Genomic DNA, 17,778 nt, shown 5'->3' with positions numbered 1-17,778 from the left:
ACTGAATATTAATGCACATGTGCACCTTACTAACAACGATTTTGCATTTGCCCACACTGTAGTTCCACATACGTATTTTTGTATATATTGAATTCTACATTAGAACTGCTTTTTGTGGGTAGAAGTTCAACATACATACATGACTGACCTTTGTCAATCTACTTCTGGATGAGGGCCTCTCCATGCTGTGTGAGTTGTGGGATTATTTGACCACACTTCACCATGCTGGCCAGTGTGGGTTGGTGAAGGCTGGGAACATATAAATGCAGTACAACACTGTATTTTCTGCCCTGCTCAGGCTATAGCCCTTATTCTGCACATGCGTACAGACCTCTGAATGTTGCCCTTTTAAAAGTGGGTAGGTCTCTCACCAAGTCAACTGCCAAGCGAGGCAACTCTCAGCAAGATGTACACGAACCTCCCCCACCTCTGGAAAGTGTGGAGCAGCCCAAGACAGGCACATGGTTCACAACCACTCCATTGGGTCATACCATTGGCACCTGCGGGGGAGAGAGGTTAGACGTGAAGCCTGTGCGCTTTTACAAGGCTACGGACCCACAGACAGGAGCAGTAAGTTGCGTCGTTTTACAAATGTATAAGTTTCATGATTAAATCGATATGAGTTTACAATTTATACTCTTCGAATAATGTTGATGGATTGTTCAACATTTTAAGAAACGACACATCGCTCTTGTTACAAAATACAAACATTGATACGTTGCCAATATCGCAGGTCATGATAACACGGGAGGATAAGGTGGTAACGGTCACGGATGTGGACGGGAGGATCGTAGCTGATCATGTGGATGGCACGCGCATCACCACATACCACCGCCACATTTTGGACCACAACTCCGACGAACAGGAAACCGGTTAGTCCTCTTCAGCCCGAACATTCTTCACGAGCTTGGAATGTAAAATATCCATTAAAATAATTTAATTGGAATTGCGACATATTGTCTACTTGATTAACTGCAAATATGTACATACTACTTGCTTCATGCATGTGAGGTGTGGTGAATTGAGATTCCACGAATCTGACATTTGCATTTGATCTGACAATGACGTTTGCCTTGTAATGCAGTCATTACAAAACGTGTTTTACAAATTGTCCACATTAACATTCAAAGTGCAATTGAGCATTAATCATTGTTGAGTCATTGTTTTTGTGATACAGCAGCATATGCCTTGCTTTCATAAGTGGTCTGATTCTGTCTTGTGGGTCAATAACTTGCATTTGTGTCAATGATAACAAATCTGCTCACTCTAGCTGTAGCTGTAATACAACACGAGTGTAGGCATGCATGCCAGAAACTTGCGAAGCTTACTCTTGTCTGAGCCCATGCCTGTGGTGTGCAGGTGAGGGTGTGGTAAGGACGGTGAGGAGAGTCAAGTGTGTGACAGTGGAGAGCGTAGGGCTGCCCACTTTGCAGTGGAGGCCTGACGCGGGCAGCTGCACCGCCCTGTTTGGGAGTGGTACAGTCTTGCATGCAAAGCCTGATGGGACCTATCAGGTAATTGAGTCGGATGTGAGTTTGAATGCACCGTAAATATTTAGCACCCCCACAATATTTAGTACAACTCACTTAGTGTGTTAAGAAATGGCATGATGTTCTGTTTACCTTTGAATGCAATAAAGAACATTTCATTGAACGACTTGGGCTACGTAAAAACATATTCTCAGAAATACCCCATGCAAGGCGTTGTGTCTCTAACAGAGTATTTATTTTCATTTATAAGCTTTTAAATGTAATCCATGCTTCATAACTAACATCAATATGCTAATCAAGAAAAACAACTTGTTTGAAAGCAAATTGAATTTATTGCATTAACTGCACACATTAGCAAACACAGCAATTTGGATGCACTAAGCAACTGTTGTGCCAATGCACGTCTGTTGGCTTTAAGTGAGCGCATGGGACTTATATAAGTCTTTGGACTCAGTGCACATCTGGCTAGTATATTATCCTATGGTTCCCATATAAGTATATGGGTCCTATATTAGCCTCTGAGCTAATGTTAAGTGTATTGGACCCCTTTAATTATATAACTATGATGTAAATCTAAGCCTATAAACATACTTAGTACCCCGAGACTTTATTATGTCTCCTGGATTTGCATACGTCCCATATATTTACATTGGGAATTTAGACTTTACATTAGACCCACCAACTTAGATACATATAATAAATGTGACTTATATAACATCTATACAACCTACACAGGGGCCTAGAGAATTATGCTGGGTAACCACTATAAATATAGTTTGCTGCTATAAATGTTCAAATGATAAGCCACTTTGTTGAGCTATCATTTGTGGCCAGGTTGCTTTTCAAAATAAGTTCATACCTCAGTGGGATTTGTTTGGTAGGATGAGGATGGTTTAGTTTCTATTTGTGTGTGGTTAGGTTGTTTACCTTGCTGGTACTTTGCACTGCTGTCGTGTTGTTGTTGTGTAGTGGTTGTTGTTGTTGTAACGTTCTTAGCCGCCCCGACTGGACATCTGTGAAAAAGAGCTTTACAGCTCATTGGATTCTTGCAGTATAAATAAATATTGTGATTCTGATATAGACCTACATCGGACTTACACACACTATACGGGGTCATCCATTTATATACCCACTAAAATAATGGGGAGATATTATGTTTTTAAATACCAACGCATCTACACGTATCCCACAAATAGCTTTGCTTCTACATTATTACATCTTTTAACGCTCTGTGAGATTTTTAGTCACCATTTTTGCAATATTCAACTCGCTGATAAAATTAATTGGGAGATCTGTAAATGAATCCCCTATATACATATATATATATATATTTCTGTGTGTGTCCAGCTATGTCCCAGTGGTGGCGAGGGATCCCTGTTCATAGCCTCGGATGGAGAAGCCAGGTACAGCCCGGGCAGGGTCTCCTCGCCAGCCCTGGACTCCCTGCCCGGAACACAGGACCCAGCGTTGACTCCTGGGACGTATTTCCTGCGCCATGTGGCTTCGCTCGCCTGTGAAGCTGTGGATGTGTATGGCAACCACTTCCAGGTGTCTCGTCGTCTTCAAAGCATCCAATTTTATTTTTTTATTACGCTTACTTGGCCAAGGAAAGCCTCACTTAGCCTCATGACTCTTTTTTTAGGAGGGTGCTGCCAAGTTTTTGGAGTAGGGCACTTTAGTGTAGTTATAATAGCATGACATAAATTGCATGGGGAGGCAGCCAATAGTGAGTAAAGGAGAAAACGTTTTCTTTAAGGACTTGAACAATGCGAACAACAAGGTGGAGGGAGTTCCAGACAGTATTGGCAGCAGAGTAGAATCCGCAATAACAAGAGTGGCTACTTTGTCAATATAGTTTCTGACCTCTTATAAGAAATACCGGGGATTTGTGATACTCACTCAAACCACAGTATATTCTTCATACTGAATTGCAATGCAACAGCGCTATTAACATGGAGACACAGATATCCGAATATGAGTCGAGACTATTGTATTTACAAAGGCATGCTGCACGTGTTTACCATCTCGTAGTCGTGTATTTAATACCATTAAAAGCCTTTGCTGCAATGTGCCCCCTTTTATCTCAAATGATCGGTCCCTCATAAAATCAGCCCAGTAGTCTGGGTGAAGTGGGATTAATAGAGACGTAATCTAACGTTCGAGCCGATATATAAGTCTCTTGTGAAGAATCACATTGATTGTTATAGGGCGTTATTGATATTATGGGCCATCCTTCCTTACCACGGTGTGGCCTGAATACAGGTGCTGTGCAATGGCGAGGCCTCAACGTCCCTCGCGGCGGCGGCGGCTGCTGGTGCTGAGGATGAACGGGGGGATGGGGAGGAGGCGCAGGGACCTGCAGGCTATGACACGCACGCGCCAAGGTGATGAACGCACACGGGCCTAACGACAGCCCTGTGCAGGGGCACAGGGAATTCCCTCTTGGCAGGGTCGTGTCTCGGATTACGATAGATATGTGGCGCTGCAGAAATACGTTGGGACTTGGTACATTTTATCAGGGAGATTTCACGGTAGTTTAATATGTTCTACTTCATCAGTAAATTAATTAACGGATTTACCCTCTGAGTTAAAGCATGTGCAAGCTCATTTTGATACAAAATTAATTTGGCATGGGAGGCAAATTAACCTACATTCTTGTAAAGAATGCAGTCTAGCAGTCGATTGAATATGATCATTTGTGGAACAAAATACATAACCCATCAACTTCAATGATTATACTTTAAATTATTGTGAACTCTGCACCAAAACATTCCTGATTAACTGGCCCAAGCAGTCAGTGTATTATGCACATTTGCCTAACAGGTCTAAGCATGGCAAAGCTTCAACACAGTACTTCCATGACAGCTGTACCCATTATCGAACAATTTACACCCAGGTGTGATGGCACATTCTAATTAGACTTTAACATGTCTTGGCTTCGAATGCTGAATGTTAATTAACTATCCTGTTAGTACCACTCAATGCTGTAGTTACGCTGTGAGTATTTTAATGTATACATTTACCACCTATATTGTTTTCTTTTTATCTTATTTGTGCTCATTGTGTGGTTGTTTATAAGCAGGGCTTAATTTATCACTGGATATATTCCGGATCTTTGGTAGACTGGAGTAGTTGGCACATGACACTAGTAGCCAGAGCCATAGTGAGATATATACGGAACGTGGTGTGCTGGGTCTGGATATATTTCCCAGGTCACCTATGCAGACAGACCCAACTGAAAGTAAGCCTCGCTTGTCCGCCATGCTCTTTGATGCGTTACTGTTGCCAGGCTGTTTGATGCGTTACTGATGCCAGGCTGTTTGATGCGTTACTGATGCCAGGCTGTTTGATGCGTTACTGTTGCCAGGCTGTTTGATGCGTTACTGATGCCAGGCTGTTTGATGCGTTACTGTTGCCAGGCTGTTTGATGCGTTACTGATGCCAGGCTGTTTGATGCGTTACTGATGCCAGGCTGTTTGCGATTCATGCCGACGGTTCTGGGACCGAGTTCATCCGTCGTGAGGATGCTGAGAGGTTCCTCTCCTGGGCTGATGGTCATCCAACAACCACCGTGATCAGAGAAAGCCTGCCAGACCACCCTGGTGCGTGTGTGTACATCTACTAGAGCACATTCAGCATTCAACACTACATACCTTACACGGGGGAACAGGCCAGCCTTGGACGAGCAACGCTGCTGGCTGCTCATTATTAGTGACGGTGTTATGGCTCTGAGACAAAAATGCATGAAGGTTTGATGAGATGCTATGGCTTTTGAGACTTGAATGTGATTCCGGGTTAATTTGTTTTTCATGTTTATTCATGGATAGAATTTTCGAAGTTATAGTCTTTTCATTGGATGTATTCAACCAGGTAAGAACAACGGAGATATATAATATTAGTGCAATGGATTCTTGGATGAAATGACTTTAGAGTGAATGCAGCCATGGCAGGGGAGAATAAACAAGCAAAGTGGTGTACATTTTACTTGCATTGCAAAATTACAAGATGAAGCAAACAATACATTAACTTCAATGTGGTATTGTTGTGGTGTGCACTTTTGGCGTGTGGTTAGAGCAGCTAATAATGGGCGCATGAAAAATAAAACAATATTTTTATACTTTTTATTTTATAAATATACATTAAATCCAGGGGATGACAAATTGCTATCGACTGTAATTTTTGTCCAAAAATATCAAAATAATATAACCAGTAACAATTTGCACACAAAATTCGCAAAACAGAAAAATCTTTGTCCGATCACGAATTTGGAGGCACACGATTTAACTTATGTAGGACATACAATCAAAGAATGCAGATCATGAGTTTGATAGCAGGCATTGTCTAAATCATTGTGGCTTCATAACCAATGCTTGTTCAATGGACAGCTGTTCAAGGGGTGACTGTGCTGAGCCCCGTGGAGAAAGATGTGAGGCAGCGCTGGCTGCTGCTGCTGCAGAAGCAGGAGAGTGATATCACTCCCCAGAGTCTGAGGTCTCGCCAGTGGCGCACCTTCCCAGCACGTGAGGTGAACGTTTTCACACGGACATCTCCACATGCACTCGGGCTTCTCTTTCACTGCGTCGGTAAACGGGGCCAGCCTTTTGTGGCAGCAGTCCAGCACCCAAAGGTTTTCATTGCCACAGCAGCAGCAGGGGACTAATGATGATGTCAAGCATCCATGACATCATCATGTTAATAAGAATAATATATATAGGGTGTTGTTACCTATTACCAAATCACGTGTAATGTGCCCGATCAGGGTTATGAGCCTGGACAGTGCTTGTATTGGTGACTACTATGCAAAACAGTTGTTATAGGCTGTGGGGATAAGTCACGAGTGGCAGAGTCCAGCAGAATCCATTGTGGCTCTGTACTCCACTCCAACGTCTATGCTGCCTGCACTCACGAAGTCGTACTGATCAGCATGGCAAAGTACGGTCAAATTATCCTTACAAATTCTAGATTTGAAGCTTTCGTGACTGCAAGGATTCATATTCTTAGGTTTTTTCGGTAAAGTCACGTAGGTAAAAAATTAAAATTAATAAAAGTAAAATAAAATAAAAATCACGACGTTTCGGAGGCAACACAAGCTTCCGTCTTCAGGTGGAACCGTCACAGCCACGACAGCTGTATCAACGGTTCCACCTGAAGATGGAAGCTTGTGTTGCCTCCGAAACGTCGTGATTTTTATTTTATTTTACTTTTATTAATTTAAATTTTTTACCTACGTCACGTTACCGAAAAAACCTAAGATTATGTATCCTTACAAACCTCACTGAGTGCGGATGCCCTCTTCCAGCAGTCGGGATTATACTTGTACAGATGGTGTCGTTGATGGTGTTGTTGCAGTGTGATCACCATTCGTGACCATGAAAGCTCTCGGTGGCTTCTGGGCCAGATTTTAAACAGCTTATTTGGTTTGGTTCGTACTGGTATGAATTTACTGTTAGGGCGTTAAAAGTACAGAAGTGGTTGTTTAATAGAGAGCATAGTACCTGCCATATGAATGTTTAATTTGTATCACTGGCTCAGGACCACCAATTGAGATGGTACCACCCAAAGGTATTTTGCTTGGAACTCGACATCTCAACGCATTGTAGAAGTGCCATTTCACTTTCCATTTGAATATGTTCCATTCTGACTGTACACTGAGCGTGTTTCGAAGCAACGCTATCCAATGTCATTAGCAACAGCAGCCCATGGGAGGAGAGCTGTGTTGCTTTCATGAAAGCAGTGTAATTTATGTACAATTAGTGTTTTTAATAGAACAGACTTCTTCCTTGATCTAAATATTTTGTATATTCTCAATGAAAGTGAGTTGATGAATTAATTTGCCAGAGATGTATGTATCCTATTGCATTGGTCATGAGTTATACTTGTTTTTATTTTTGCTGCAATATTTATTTATGGCCTTTCTTCATCGTGACCGAGATTAATTACTCCAGAAGTGGTTGCAGGCACAAACAACATTTCTTAATTAAAACTCCCAGTCTTGGCCCATTTTAGCTTGGAACATTTCCTGGTCTTGTGAAAAATGTCTCTGCAATATTACAAATTAGTTTTTCGAACAGCTTTTTAAACTACATTGGACATAATATATTGCAGACATCAATCGTGATACTTTTTTTATAACTTGAATGAGACCTTAAAATGTTCTATTCATGATGTATATCACATCATTTTAGCTGCATTTTAATGTGAACGCTTTTGTTTGCTGAAACCATTTTTTGTTGCTTGAGTATTCTCAGTATTCTTAAAATCACAATTTCTGGTCTAAGCCAGCCATCTACCTTCTACGCTCATGCCTGTAAAGTTAAGCTGTGCCATATTTGTAGTAGATGCCCATTCCCAAACAGTTAAATATGCCTTGAACGTCAGCCTTCCATGCAAGCCAAACCTAGTAGCTGTAACAATCAGAATTGTGGTTTATGAAAGCAGCCATATGACTGATGTACTTTTGTGTGCTACATCCATGTGCGTCAACAGGAAAAGAAGGCAGGGCCACGGTTCGGCACGTGCATAGGTCGTGGCTTGACCATCGACCGTCCTTGTGAGTTGAACGTGAAGCCAGCGGTCTCGCCGTGCGTGGAGAAACGTCCGGACGTTCTGCGGGCTAGGCAGCTGCTGTGTTACCCGGCTGTCACGACAGAAATGCGGTGCAAGCTACAGTTGCGCTTGAAGGTAATGCCATTGTTCAGGGAAAGCGAGAGAGAAATGACCGGTGTTGCATTTCCATCTGCTCTTGAGTAAGTTTCATTGCAAATACTGTACCATTTTCCACGTGGCCTATTTGTGTCAGTCACATTCATGGGTGTGAATGAGTGTGCAATCTGGCTACCTGTCAACAGGAATATCTGGAGCAACTGCTCCAGAGGGAAAAGCAGAGAGAGGAGATGAAGATTCAGGATCCTCGCCTGGCTGATGAGAAAACCCACATCAGCCAACTTCTCAAACTTGTGCTGGTAAAAGTGCATTTATGATCATTGTCAGCTCAGTTGTGATCTGAAACTATAATTTCCATGGCTTTGTCGTTGAGAGCTGTCCTAAATTTGCATACTCCAATATGCTAATGTTGATCCTTTATATTTGCACATTGCCAATTATGTATTATTTAATTAATCTATGCATGCATGATTTAAGGGGTGAGAATAGAAATGTTCCAGAAGTGTAATATTGCACTTACAAGAAAAGGGTAAATGTAAATGGTTTAATTTTTTTTCCAAAGCAATGATCTTACAGTAAATGTTAATTCATTGTAGGTGGTTAAATTAAAAACAAGGAGACATGATACAAAACAATCTATAGGGTACAACAATTTAAAAATACTTCATATATATTTTTTATGATCTTGAAATTACATTTTTAAAACATACACTAATTCATTTTGGAGTAATAAAGCCACACTCTCAGAAGCGGTTCAATGTTGTTTGTGTTCATGGTGATATTTTTTTGTAATAGTGTCCTTAATTTTTTACATGATTAATACATGTGCATGTGTAATTGTTTTTTTGTGGACATGTAATTTTAACACTATATTCTCTCAAATTATTAATATCTCCTTCTGAATACACCACACATTTCCTTTATTCCTTTTGAAAAAAGCGAATATTGAATGTGACATTGTACCTTGCAGTCTATGCCTGAAGACAGCCCCAGATATTATCATGAAGATGAAAGGAGAGGTGAGCATGAGCCCCTGCCGGAAGGGAGGGCTTTCCCAGCCCATCTGGTTCATCGCAAAATTATTTGATGATTGAATTGTGAGTCCATATATTAGAGTTGTGCGATTCAAGTAAAGTGAATTCAATACAAATGTCATTTCATCATTGATCCAGTGACGAAAGGGGAATGGTTTGGATATAATTTCCCGTGTGTCAGTTGAGCCATATGTTTTCTGTGCAGCAGAGTTAGCGGATCTTTACGAGCAATCCCTCACAGCACAGCCTCCCAGCTCCCCTCCAGATGCTCAAGCAGAACAAGAGGAAACAGGATTACAACCAAACAGGTACAGAATAATCATCATTATTAATAATCATTTACAGACATTCGTCATTCGACTGCTGGATGACTGCCTTCCCATGGCATTGCAGTTTATGGGGTTGGTTTGTCATACTCGACCAGGATAGTGAATTATAAAAAAAAAAGTCTGGTCAGTTCAGGTTAGTGGAGCGAGGTCAGCGCCGGTTCAAATTTCACTCTCCACTGATGGTAGCCAAGGCCTGGAGTCAGACTCGGGTCACTAGAATCGCAGTGGAGTGCACTAACCATTGCACTATTGTTGGGCTTTACTGTTGCGTGTTTATGCAAAGCTTAACGTTTCACCATCAAAGGCTGTAATAATAACAACAATGTGGTGTTGTTGAGGATCATTACAATAATGGCAGTGGCAAAGATACTTTCATATGAATCAGTGAAAGACAGTGCTTGCATTCTTTGGGTCTTTCGGTAAAGTCACGTAGATAGGTTCAAAGAAAATAACAACAAACAATTGATTGTTATTTTTCTTGTTATTTTCTTTGACCCTATCTACGTGACTTTACTAAAATACCCAAAGAGTAATATGAATTCCTGCAGTCACGAAAGCTTTAAACAGTGCTTGGATTTTATAATGTGGTGATTCTCAGAGTACGGTCCCCGCACCACCACCAAGCCGTCCGCGACGCTCCACCAGGTCGCCCGTGGGCTGTGATGCAAATGCAGGTTGATGCGGAAATAATGGCAACGTTTATACCTTTTGTTTCGAGAATTAAATTACATTTTACTTATATTTAATTTACTAATTAAGTTAGGTAATTACCCTGATTAAACTACCATAACCCTATATATCTAAATGCCTCCCCTAAAAAAAACCTTATCGCTGCGTAAAAAGAAATGTTTTTACATTCTGGTAATATGAATCATTTAGTATGAGTGGTATTTAGAGAGAAGTGAATGTGTTTTGTCACCATGGGTGTGGGGTGGGGCTGGGTGGTCCGTTGAAATGTTTGCATCGGCTGAGCCAAAACAGCTTGAGATACAGCGCTCTAATGCATTCTCTTCTCTGTCTTCCATAGGGAGGAGGCCAGCCAAAGAACACAGGCTCTGTGGGCTGAGAAGATAGCAAAAGAAAGGTAGTGTTTAATGAGTCAGATAAAAAGCCCAGGGAGTCACTGATCCATGTTGAGTATTTAACACTGAAATGTTTGGGTGTGTTCCGTAGGCAGGAGGTGGAAAAAGCAAAGGAGGACATCCAAGCCTTAAGACACAGAATCATCACACCCTACTTCAGCTCAGAGCTTGGCCGAACCTTTCTACTCAGCCAGGTATAAATCTGTAATCTAGAGCCTCATGAATCATGTTAAATCGGTGGTGGTTTTCTTTTATATACACTGACCTGGTCAATTTTTTTCTTTTTTTTGCACATTTTTATTCCAGATATTGAGTATAGCACGTATATGTTTTTAGATATTTAAAAGATATCCTGACGGCCTTCATCCATAAGAGGATAATAATAGGTCCAATTTATAACACGCAAATAGATTGTGCTGTGAATTGCCAACAAGATATTGAACAAGAGCTCTATATGTATAAAATATCTTCATTCACTGATTTAAAAAACAAATTAATAGCACACATCCATGAAGGTGGTTTGTTGAACCTGTCTGAAGTAACAAATAAATACATTTTTAGGCCTGCACACCTCATCATGTGTTTTATATACCCATTGGCTTGAGATTATTGTCAAAATGCCCAGTATTCATGTTGTTTATGATACCATGTGCTAGGCAATGGACTTGGAGGCCCTGAGTAAAGAGGTGCCCCACACACCCCGGAAGCCATCCCCCGCTTTGGACTGCACGTCTGAAGATGGTGATGAGAGACAAACAGACGATGATAGTCCAATAACTTCACTGGGAGGTACCGTATGTTTGATCTAAGACACAACATCGCTATCAAGTGCTGTCATTACTGAGTCTCATGACCTTTTCAGGAGGGTCCTGCCAAACTTTCAGCACGTCACGGGATATTTAACAGCCATTGTGCAGCAGACAGTATGTATTTATATGGTTAATACACCCGTAGTATCAATCAGGGCAGCCACTAGATTCGAACTGTAAACTTCTGCAACAAGCAGTGAATGCTCTACGCTAGGCCATGTCAACTTTTGGATCACATGTCACCAATTTATCATTACTAGGACAGTATGCAATATATTTTTTTTAAACGTGGCAGAATTATAAACCAAGATACACGCATGTTGTTCAAATGTCCTCCAGAGAAACGGTTTGTTACACAAATTATCCATGTAGGGAGATTTTGGCTAAACGATAGGTCTCACTTTGCATGGGATTTTAGCCAGTGCACTTGGCACCCAAGTCGTGTACACATGCAATGTGAAATGTAGAGACTATAAGACATATACGGGATTACTGGCAGTTCATCTTTGGTGTTGTCATTTTGTTGGTAATATTTCTACAAATGTCTTGTGCGTGCATATGCGTTGTTACCCGACCTTTCATATGCTTACAGGAAGCACTGGCCCACAAGCCGCAGGGCAAGTTGAGTTTGCTCGCTTGTACCCAGTTCACCAGCCCGTGCGTTCTCCCCGGACAGCTACGCAGCTCCACACAGATGGCCCTGTAACTGAAGGTTAATATCCAGTACATCTATCTCAACATGAACACCAAACCGAACTCTCAATCCCCAATGAATACCCATTCCTGTTCACCCTTATAAGTCTACCCAGAATTTACCTATAATGTGCCTGAACTATATTCTTGGTTCTTTCGGTAAAGTCACGTAGAAGGGAAATAATAAAATAATAAAAATAACACATAATATAATAAAAATAAAATAACTAGTTGGATCTTGGAAGAGAAACGAGTTGAACCTGAATAGCCCTTGGATGTGTTATCACCGAGCACAAACAAGTTGTCATTTAGATTTCAGGCCTATGTGTTGGGCAGCAGAGGGCAGTGCAGCGCCTACGATGCCTGCATTCACCAAGCCGTACTGAGCAGTGTGGTGATGTTTCGTCAAATAATCCTCGCAAACTACATTGAGTGCAGAGGCCCTCATCTAGCAGTATATTGACGACAGGGTGATACATGTTTATTTTTCCATCTGTTTTTATTACAAACAAAATGTCAACTGGTGCGCAACACAAGCTGTTGTGCTGAACGTACTCATTACCACAATGTAGGAGGCATCATCATCATTTACTATTTATACCGCAGTATATCTTGAAGTGCCAGAACACATTGGTGTTTGAGCTAATTACTCAGTAAGGAAACGATTAGAGACCAAATACAGCGTGCAACAGCACTACAGTGTTGGCAATATGCAATACACACGAGGATATACTACATTTAAACGCTGAAACATCCAACTATGTCCATGCTCGCCGAGCTGCATTGGCTATCGGTCGCTGAACTAATAAGTTATAAAGTCGTACTAATTACACACAAAGTGCTTGGCACAAATGGACCACAATACGTTGCCGATCTCTTCAAGGAGCATAAACCATCATGTGAACTCTGGTCATCCCAGCAGCGGCTTTTGGCTGGGCATCGAACAAAGACGGTCACTGCATCGCACGCTTTCAGATGCGCTTCTTGCGACTGTTTGGAATGTTCTTCCTTCCCATATTAGGAAGCCACTGGTGCACTCTTAAATCACCCAGATTGAAATCTAATTTCTTGAGAGCTGCTTTTTGTGTTTAGTTTGTTGTCCTTCCCCCACACCTCCAATTAGCACGGTTGGCTACGTACGGTGAAAAATAAGTTCAACCTACATACAGAAACTGCATTTTAAATGCTAAACTATACGTGATGTTTTTCATCTTCGTGCTTGTGCATTTCCTTGAGGACAGTGCCAGCAGCTGCCGAGCGTCACCCGCGCGACGCCACGCGTCACCACGCCAAGAGCCTCACGCTGGACGTGACAGGCTCCGTGCGCAGGGAGCGTGTGCGGCTCCCTGCCGCTGTCCTCGCCTCGCGCCCACGCTCGGTGCCCAACGAGAAGGTCGCTCGCGTGTTCCAGTCTCATGCCAAAGATCATTATCGTCAGTGTCATCGTCACCACCACCACCAACTTCATCGTCATCGTTATCGTCGTGGTCGACATCATCGTCGTCGTCAGCTGGATGTGGTGGGAGTCTGTAAGACACAGCCCACGCACATTGTGGAAGCTGATTCACTCCTCAAGATGTACCTTGTTGAGATCCTAAAATTGATTTGCTACTAACAGCCAAATGAGCTAGGTAGACCGAATGGTCCACTCTCGTTTGTAATCTTCTGTACGAAACAGAATGTAAAATTGTCACTTATTTCAGAATTGTTTACTTGGCGGTTTTAAAGTATTTGAAAGTAATACTGTGCGTTGTTCAGCATGATGTCCTACATTTCGCTGCACGTGCTGGGAGCTTCAGTGCCTGAAAACACATGGAGCGAAACGTCAGACATCACGCCCAACAACATGCGGAACAACATGAAAACACATCAGAGATATTCTCTAATTACTCTTCCATGACAGGTGGGAGCATTGGCAAGATCAGAACTTTTGCAGGGCTTCACTTTGCTTCCAACGCGCGTCAACTTTGGGTCCCTGCGACGAGGGAGCTCGAACGTGCGTCGCATCCGCCTCCAGAACGTCGGCACGGAGCAGCGCAGGTCAGCGAGTCATCATCTCTTATCCACCACGCATGTACGTCCATTATCATGTAATATGTCACCATTGACCCGATGCCAGCTGTTACGTCAACACATTGGCGTCTCGGCTCGGACGGGCTTTTATAAAGGGGCAATCCTGCGATTAAGTTATTATGGATGATTCATCAGTTTTGGGCATGACACCAGCGCACAGAGCCCTGCATTCATCTGACAGTGTCCCTACAGTGCATTATTGGAGAACTGAGGATTGTAACCTTGAACCCAGAGTGCATTTAAACAAGTTTGGCAAGAAGGTTGATTGAGTGATCCTCCTTTTCGATTGACTACAATTGCATGCTGTGACTTATTTTTAAAAAAACATGATCATTAACACTTTTTTCTTTTGTATAAAAACTGTACAAAGAGGAATGGAGAGGTATGCTTGGAATTACATTGAGAGATAGAAGCAAGAAGCATGGATTACAGAACATACACGAGTCAAAGACATCATTCAAACTGTTGTGGGCTTGGGCAGCATACATCACGAGAAGGGATGATGGCTGATGGTGGATAATAGAGATGGAGTGGCATCAAAGGATCGGAACTTGTCGAGGAGGACCTCCATTGAGAAGACGGAGCGATGAAATCAACTCGTGTGCAGGGGCCAGGTGGAGTGTGACAATGCAGCACGTGGGAGATGACAAGCGATTGGGGAGGCCTTCATCCAGCTGTGCATTGTTCTTGGCTGATGACGGTGATGCCAAATATAAAATCAGAGTGTGATTTATAGACTGTGGCGAGTTCATTGAAATTATTACATAATCGATGGCATCGTGCCTATAATGACCCTTTTGATACACTCCCGAGAACTAAGGTGATGACTTTGAAGTTTTCTTGCGCAAACCCAGAAATGAAAAAGTAACATTTCTATCTTCACAGATTCAAAGTGCAAGCTCCTCCATCCAGCACAGGCATTCGGGTTATCTACACGCCTGGGCCAGTATGTTTTTCGTGCAACTAAAGCAATTATCCTTCACGTTAAGCTATGTCAATGTTTTGTCGAGAAAGAACTTGTGAAAACGTACAGTTTGTGATTTTCTTTACAAAATATAGATGATGAATGAAAATTAAAATGGTTAATCTGTAACCAATGTACTTAAACATGAAATGTATACTGATGCAATGTGTTTAACTCGGTGAGTGCTACCAATGTAAAAGTTGCAACTTGAAGCCACTTGGAAGGATTCACCTACCTTGAACAAAATGTTATCAAGCTTGCGATTTGTTTATTGATTGTATTCTTAATACAACACTGTCATTAATTCGCATTTATTTAATGTAGAGTTATATATATGTAAATGCATTCTCATATATGTTTCAAGCAAACTGCATGTTATATTTGTTCCGCTTTTTTTGTGATGTCCCATTTTCCAAAAAGGGCCACTGAATGTCCTTACAGTCTTGCTCTGTATCCACTGGTTAATTTGTTATATTGCTGCTATGTTTGTTTTCCCTGTGCCCATACCTGTGGTAGGTGGCAGCTGGAATTCACATCGAGCTGATCTTAGAGCTGAGAGCAGAAAACTTGGGTCCCGTTTCCTATGAAGTGCAGATCCAAACCGAGGCAGAAACGCTGCTCGTACCTGTCACAGCAAATATCCTTTCTCAGACTGTCTGCACGTGTGCCACACCAGCTATTGAATTTCTCGAAGTAATACAATTATGTAGTCAGCTCCGAAGGAACAGACAATAAATACTGATTCCTTATCCTTTAAATAACAATCCATAATGTAGAGCTCTTTGCCTATCCACTGCTGAATGAATGACTCTCCACCCTGTATCAGTCAAGGGGGTCGATTGACTGTACTCAGCTAGTCAGTGCAGGTTGGTGAAGGGGGGTCAGGACCAGTTAAGATGTCACTACTGCTAATTGTTTTTTTATCCTTTTATCTGGCGCCTTTTGGCGTCATCTGGTCCAACACCATGTGAGACTAGGCTCTAAGAAACGCTGTCTCGGGTGTGGACCAATCAATTTCAAGGACAGCGCATACATGATCAGAGTTGTGTTTTTTTGTTTGCATTCCGACCACTGGTATTGTGGTCAATGCAAACATGACTCCTTGTAAAAAGGTGTCAGTTTTGTTGCCAGATAAAGGGTAAAAAAACAATGATCATATTTTGCTACTGACAAAGGAGGTTCCAATGGTGTCACTACTGATGTTGGCTGTGACTTTTAATTGGTTAGTTTCTCATACGTTTTGTTTTATTGTCAATGATTCCAATCCTGTCTCCTTTACTCTCTGCCTGCACCAGTGCTCTCTGATGTTGAGTTTGAAGAGGCATGCAACAGCAAGATCAGGGCGGCTGCAAACACGAAGAGTGCTCCAACTTTGAATAAAGATAATGCTGTGCTTACTCCCGCCACACAAAGCATTCAGATGCCCTCGGTGTAAATATGAATGCATTTCAAAGAATTCCATTAAGAAGAGATGGCGTGATGAGCTCCGATCTTTTGGAGGAGCATAAAGAATCATACTTTTAAGGAGCAGACTCTGGTGCCAATTTGAATCCAGTGATGAACAGATAATAACCAATACATTGAGATGTGGCTGATATTTGAATGCATATGGTCTGGACTAGTTCACGACATATTCTCTAAATCTCCACCACCACCAGCTCTGGAAACATGTTGCCATGAGCTGGAGAGTTGGCAATCGTTATCACACTCGAACTCGCATGTGTCACTTATCACTCTCTGGACACTTAGCTCATGTCTTATAGCAGTTTGACACCAGTGTGCCCTTGCTACATTAGTGGATATAACAGAAACACAGCATGAAATGCACAGACAATATCCATAGTTTATTAATGTAATTATTACTACTGAGCTGCTTCTACTCACGTGTGTTTAAAATACCCTTGAATGTTTGCACATTCTGATCACTAGGTGTCAGGCATTGCTTATGTTTGGAAATCATCTCAAAGTTAGCATGATTGCTGTGACGATCTATTCTGGTTGAATATTGAGTTACGTAACAACGAAATTAAATGAATCTATACTATTCGATTCAGAACCACAGTATTTGTTTTATCTAGAGTGGGTAGGTAGCCTGGTGGGTTACCCATGAGCCTTAATTTCACCCCAAGATTGTGAGTTGTGGAAGCATGAGGCCTAAACAATTCATGTGTGAAGCGATAATGCTGAAACCAGCTCCAAATCATTTCAGACATAATCAATTTCATATCGGTGGCTTTTGCGCACCCAACCTAGTTGAAACTTTGGTTGTGAAGTAAACTTTCCATGTTTGTGTGCACTTCTGTGGATTGTATTCTTGCTGCAAAACCAAATAAAAACCGATGCTGATTTCAATAATATATTTGAATCTCAGATTTTACATGTTGATGTTTATACAAGGTAATGTGGTTTAAGCCGCAGAAATCTAAGTTGACTCCATCGACAATATAATAGTGGAATTGTGGTGACATGTTAATTACCTCGCCTGGTATACAGGAGGTCGTGAGTTCGATCCTGACGCCTGTATATATTTGGGGATTGCATGTTCTCCCTGTGGTCGCGTGGATTTTTTCCGCGTCCTCTGGTTTTCCCCTCCACATTTAGAATTAACATCACGCGTTGACAGTAATTGGCTGCTGTAGAT

General features: G+C 41.8%; 1 protein-coding gene across 1 annotated transcript in view; it reads left to right on the top strand.

Annotated features, from left to right (window-relative positions):
• SPAG17 (sperm associated antigen 17) overlaps positions 1-17,472 on the top strand; it is a 44,137-nt gene extending 26,665 nt beyond the window's left edge. The window contains exons 28-47 of the mRNA XM_078878171.1: positions 356-570; positions 734-872; positions 1,360-1,514; positions 2,838-3,038; positions 3,753-3,874; positions 4,962-5,092; positions 5,876-6,015; positions 7,977-8,171; positions 8,339-8,452; positions 9,124-9,172; positions 9,393-9,495; positions 10,544-10,600; positions 10,690-10,792; positions 11,255-11,387; positions 12,000-12,119; positions 13,342-13,493; positions 14,004-14,140; positions 15,059-15,119; positions 15,654-15,774; positions 16,430-17,472. Of these exons, the coding sequence (XP_078734297.1) occupies positions 356-570; positions 734-872; positions 1,360-1,514; positions 2,838-3,038; positions 3,753-3,874; positions 4,962-5,092; positions 5,876-6,015; positions 7,977-8,171; positions 8,339-8,452; positions 9,124-9,172; positions 9,393-9,495; positions 10,544-10,600; positions 10,690-10,792; positions 11,255-11,387; positions 12,000-12,119; positions 13,342-13,493; positions 14,004-14,140; positions 15,059-15,119; positions 15,654-15,774; positions 16,430-16,572 (2,591 nt within the window). The 3' untranslated portion in view covers positions 16,573-17,472. The remainder of the gene's footprint in view (positions 1-355; positions 571-733; positions 873-1,359; positions 1,515-2,837; positions 3,039-3,752; positions 3,875-4,961; positions 5,093-5,875; positions 6,016-7,976; positions 8,172-8,338; positions 8,453-9,123; positions 9,173-9,392; positions 9,496-10,543; positions 10,601-10,689; positions 10,793-11,254; positions 11,388-11,999; positions 12,120-13,341; positions 13,494-14,003; positions 14,141-15,058; positions 15,120-15,653; positions 15,775-16,429) is intronic.
• The last annotated feature ends 306 nt before the right edge of the window (positions 17,473-17,778 follow it).

Source organism: Lampetra fluviatilis, chromosome 50 (assembly GCF_964198595.1).
Source record: "Lampetra fluviatilis chromosome 50, kcLamFluv1.1, whole genome shotgun sequence".
NCBI classification, from domain to species: domain Eukaryota; kingdom Metazoa; phylum Chordata; class Hyperoartia; order Petromyzontiformes; family Petromyzontidae; genus Lampetra; species Lampetra fluviatilis.
The sequence above is the reverse complement of the archived record's forward strand: the minus strand, read 5'-3'. Positions and strand labels throughout refer to the sequence as shown.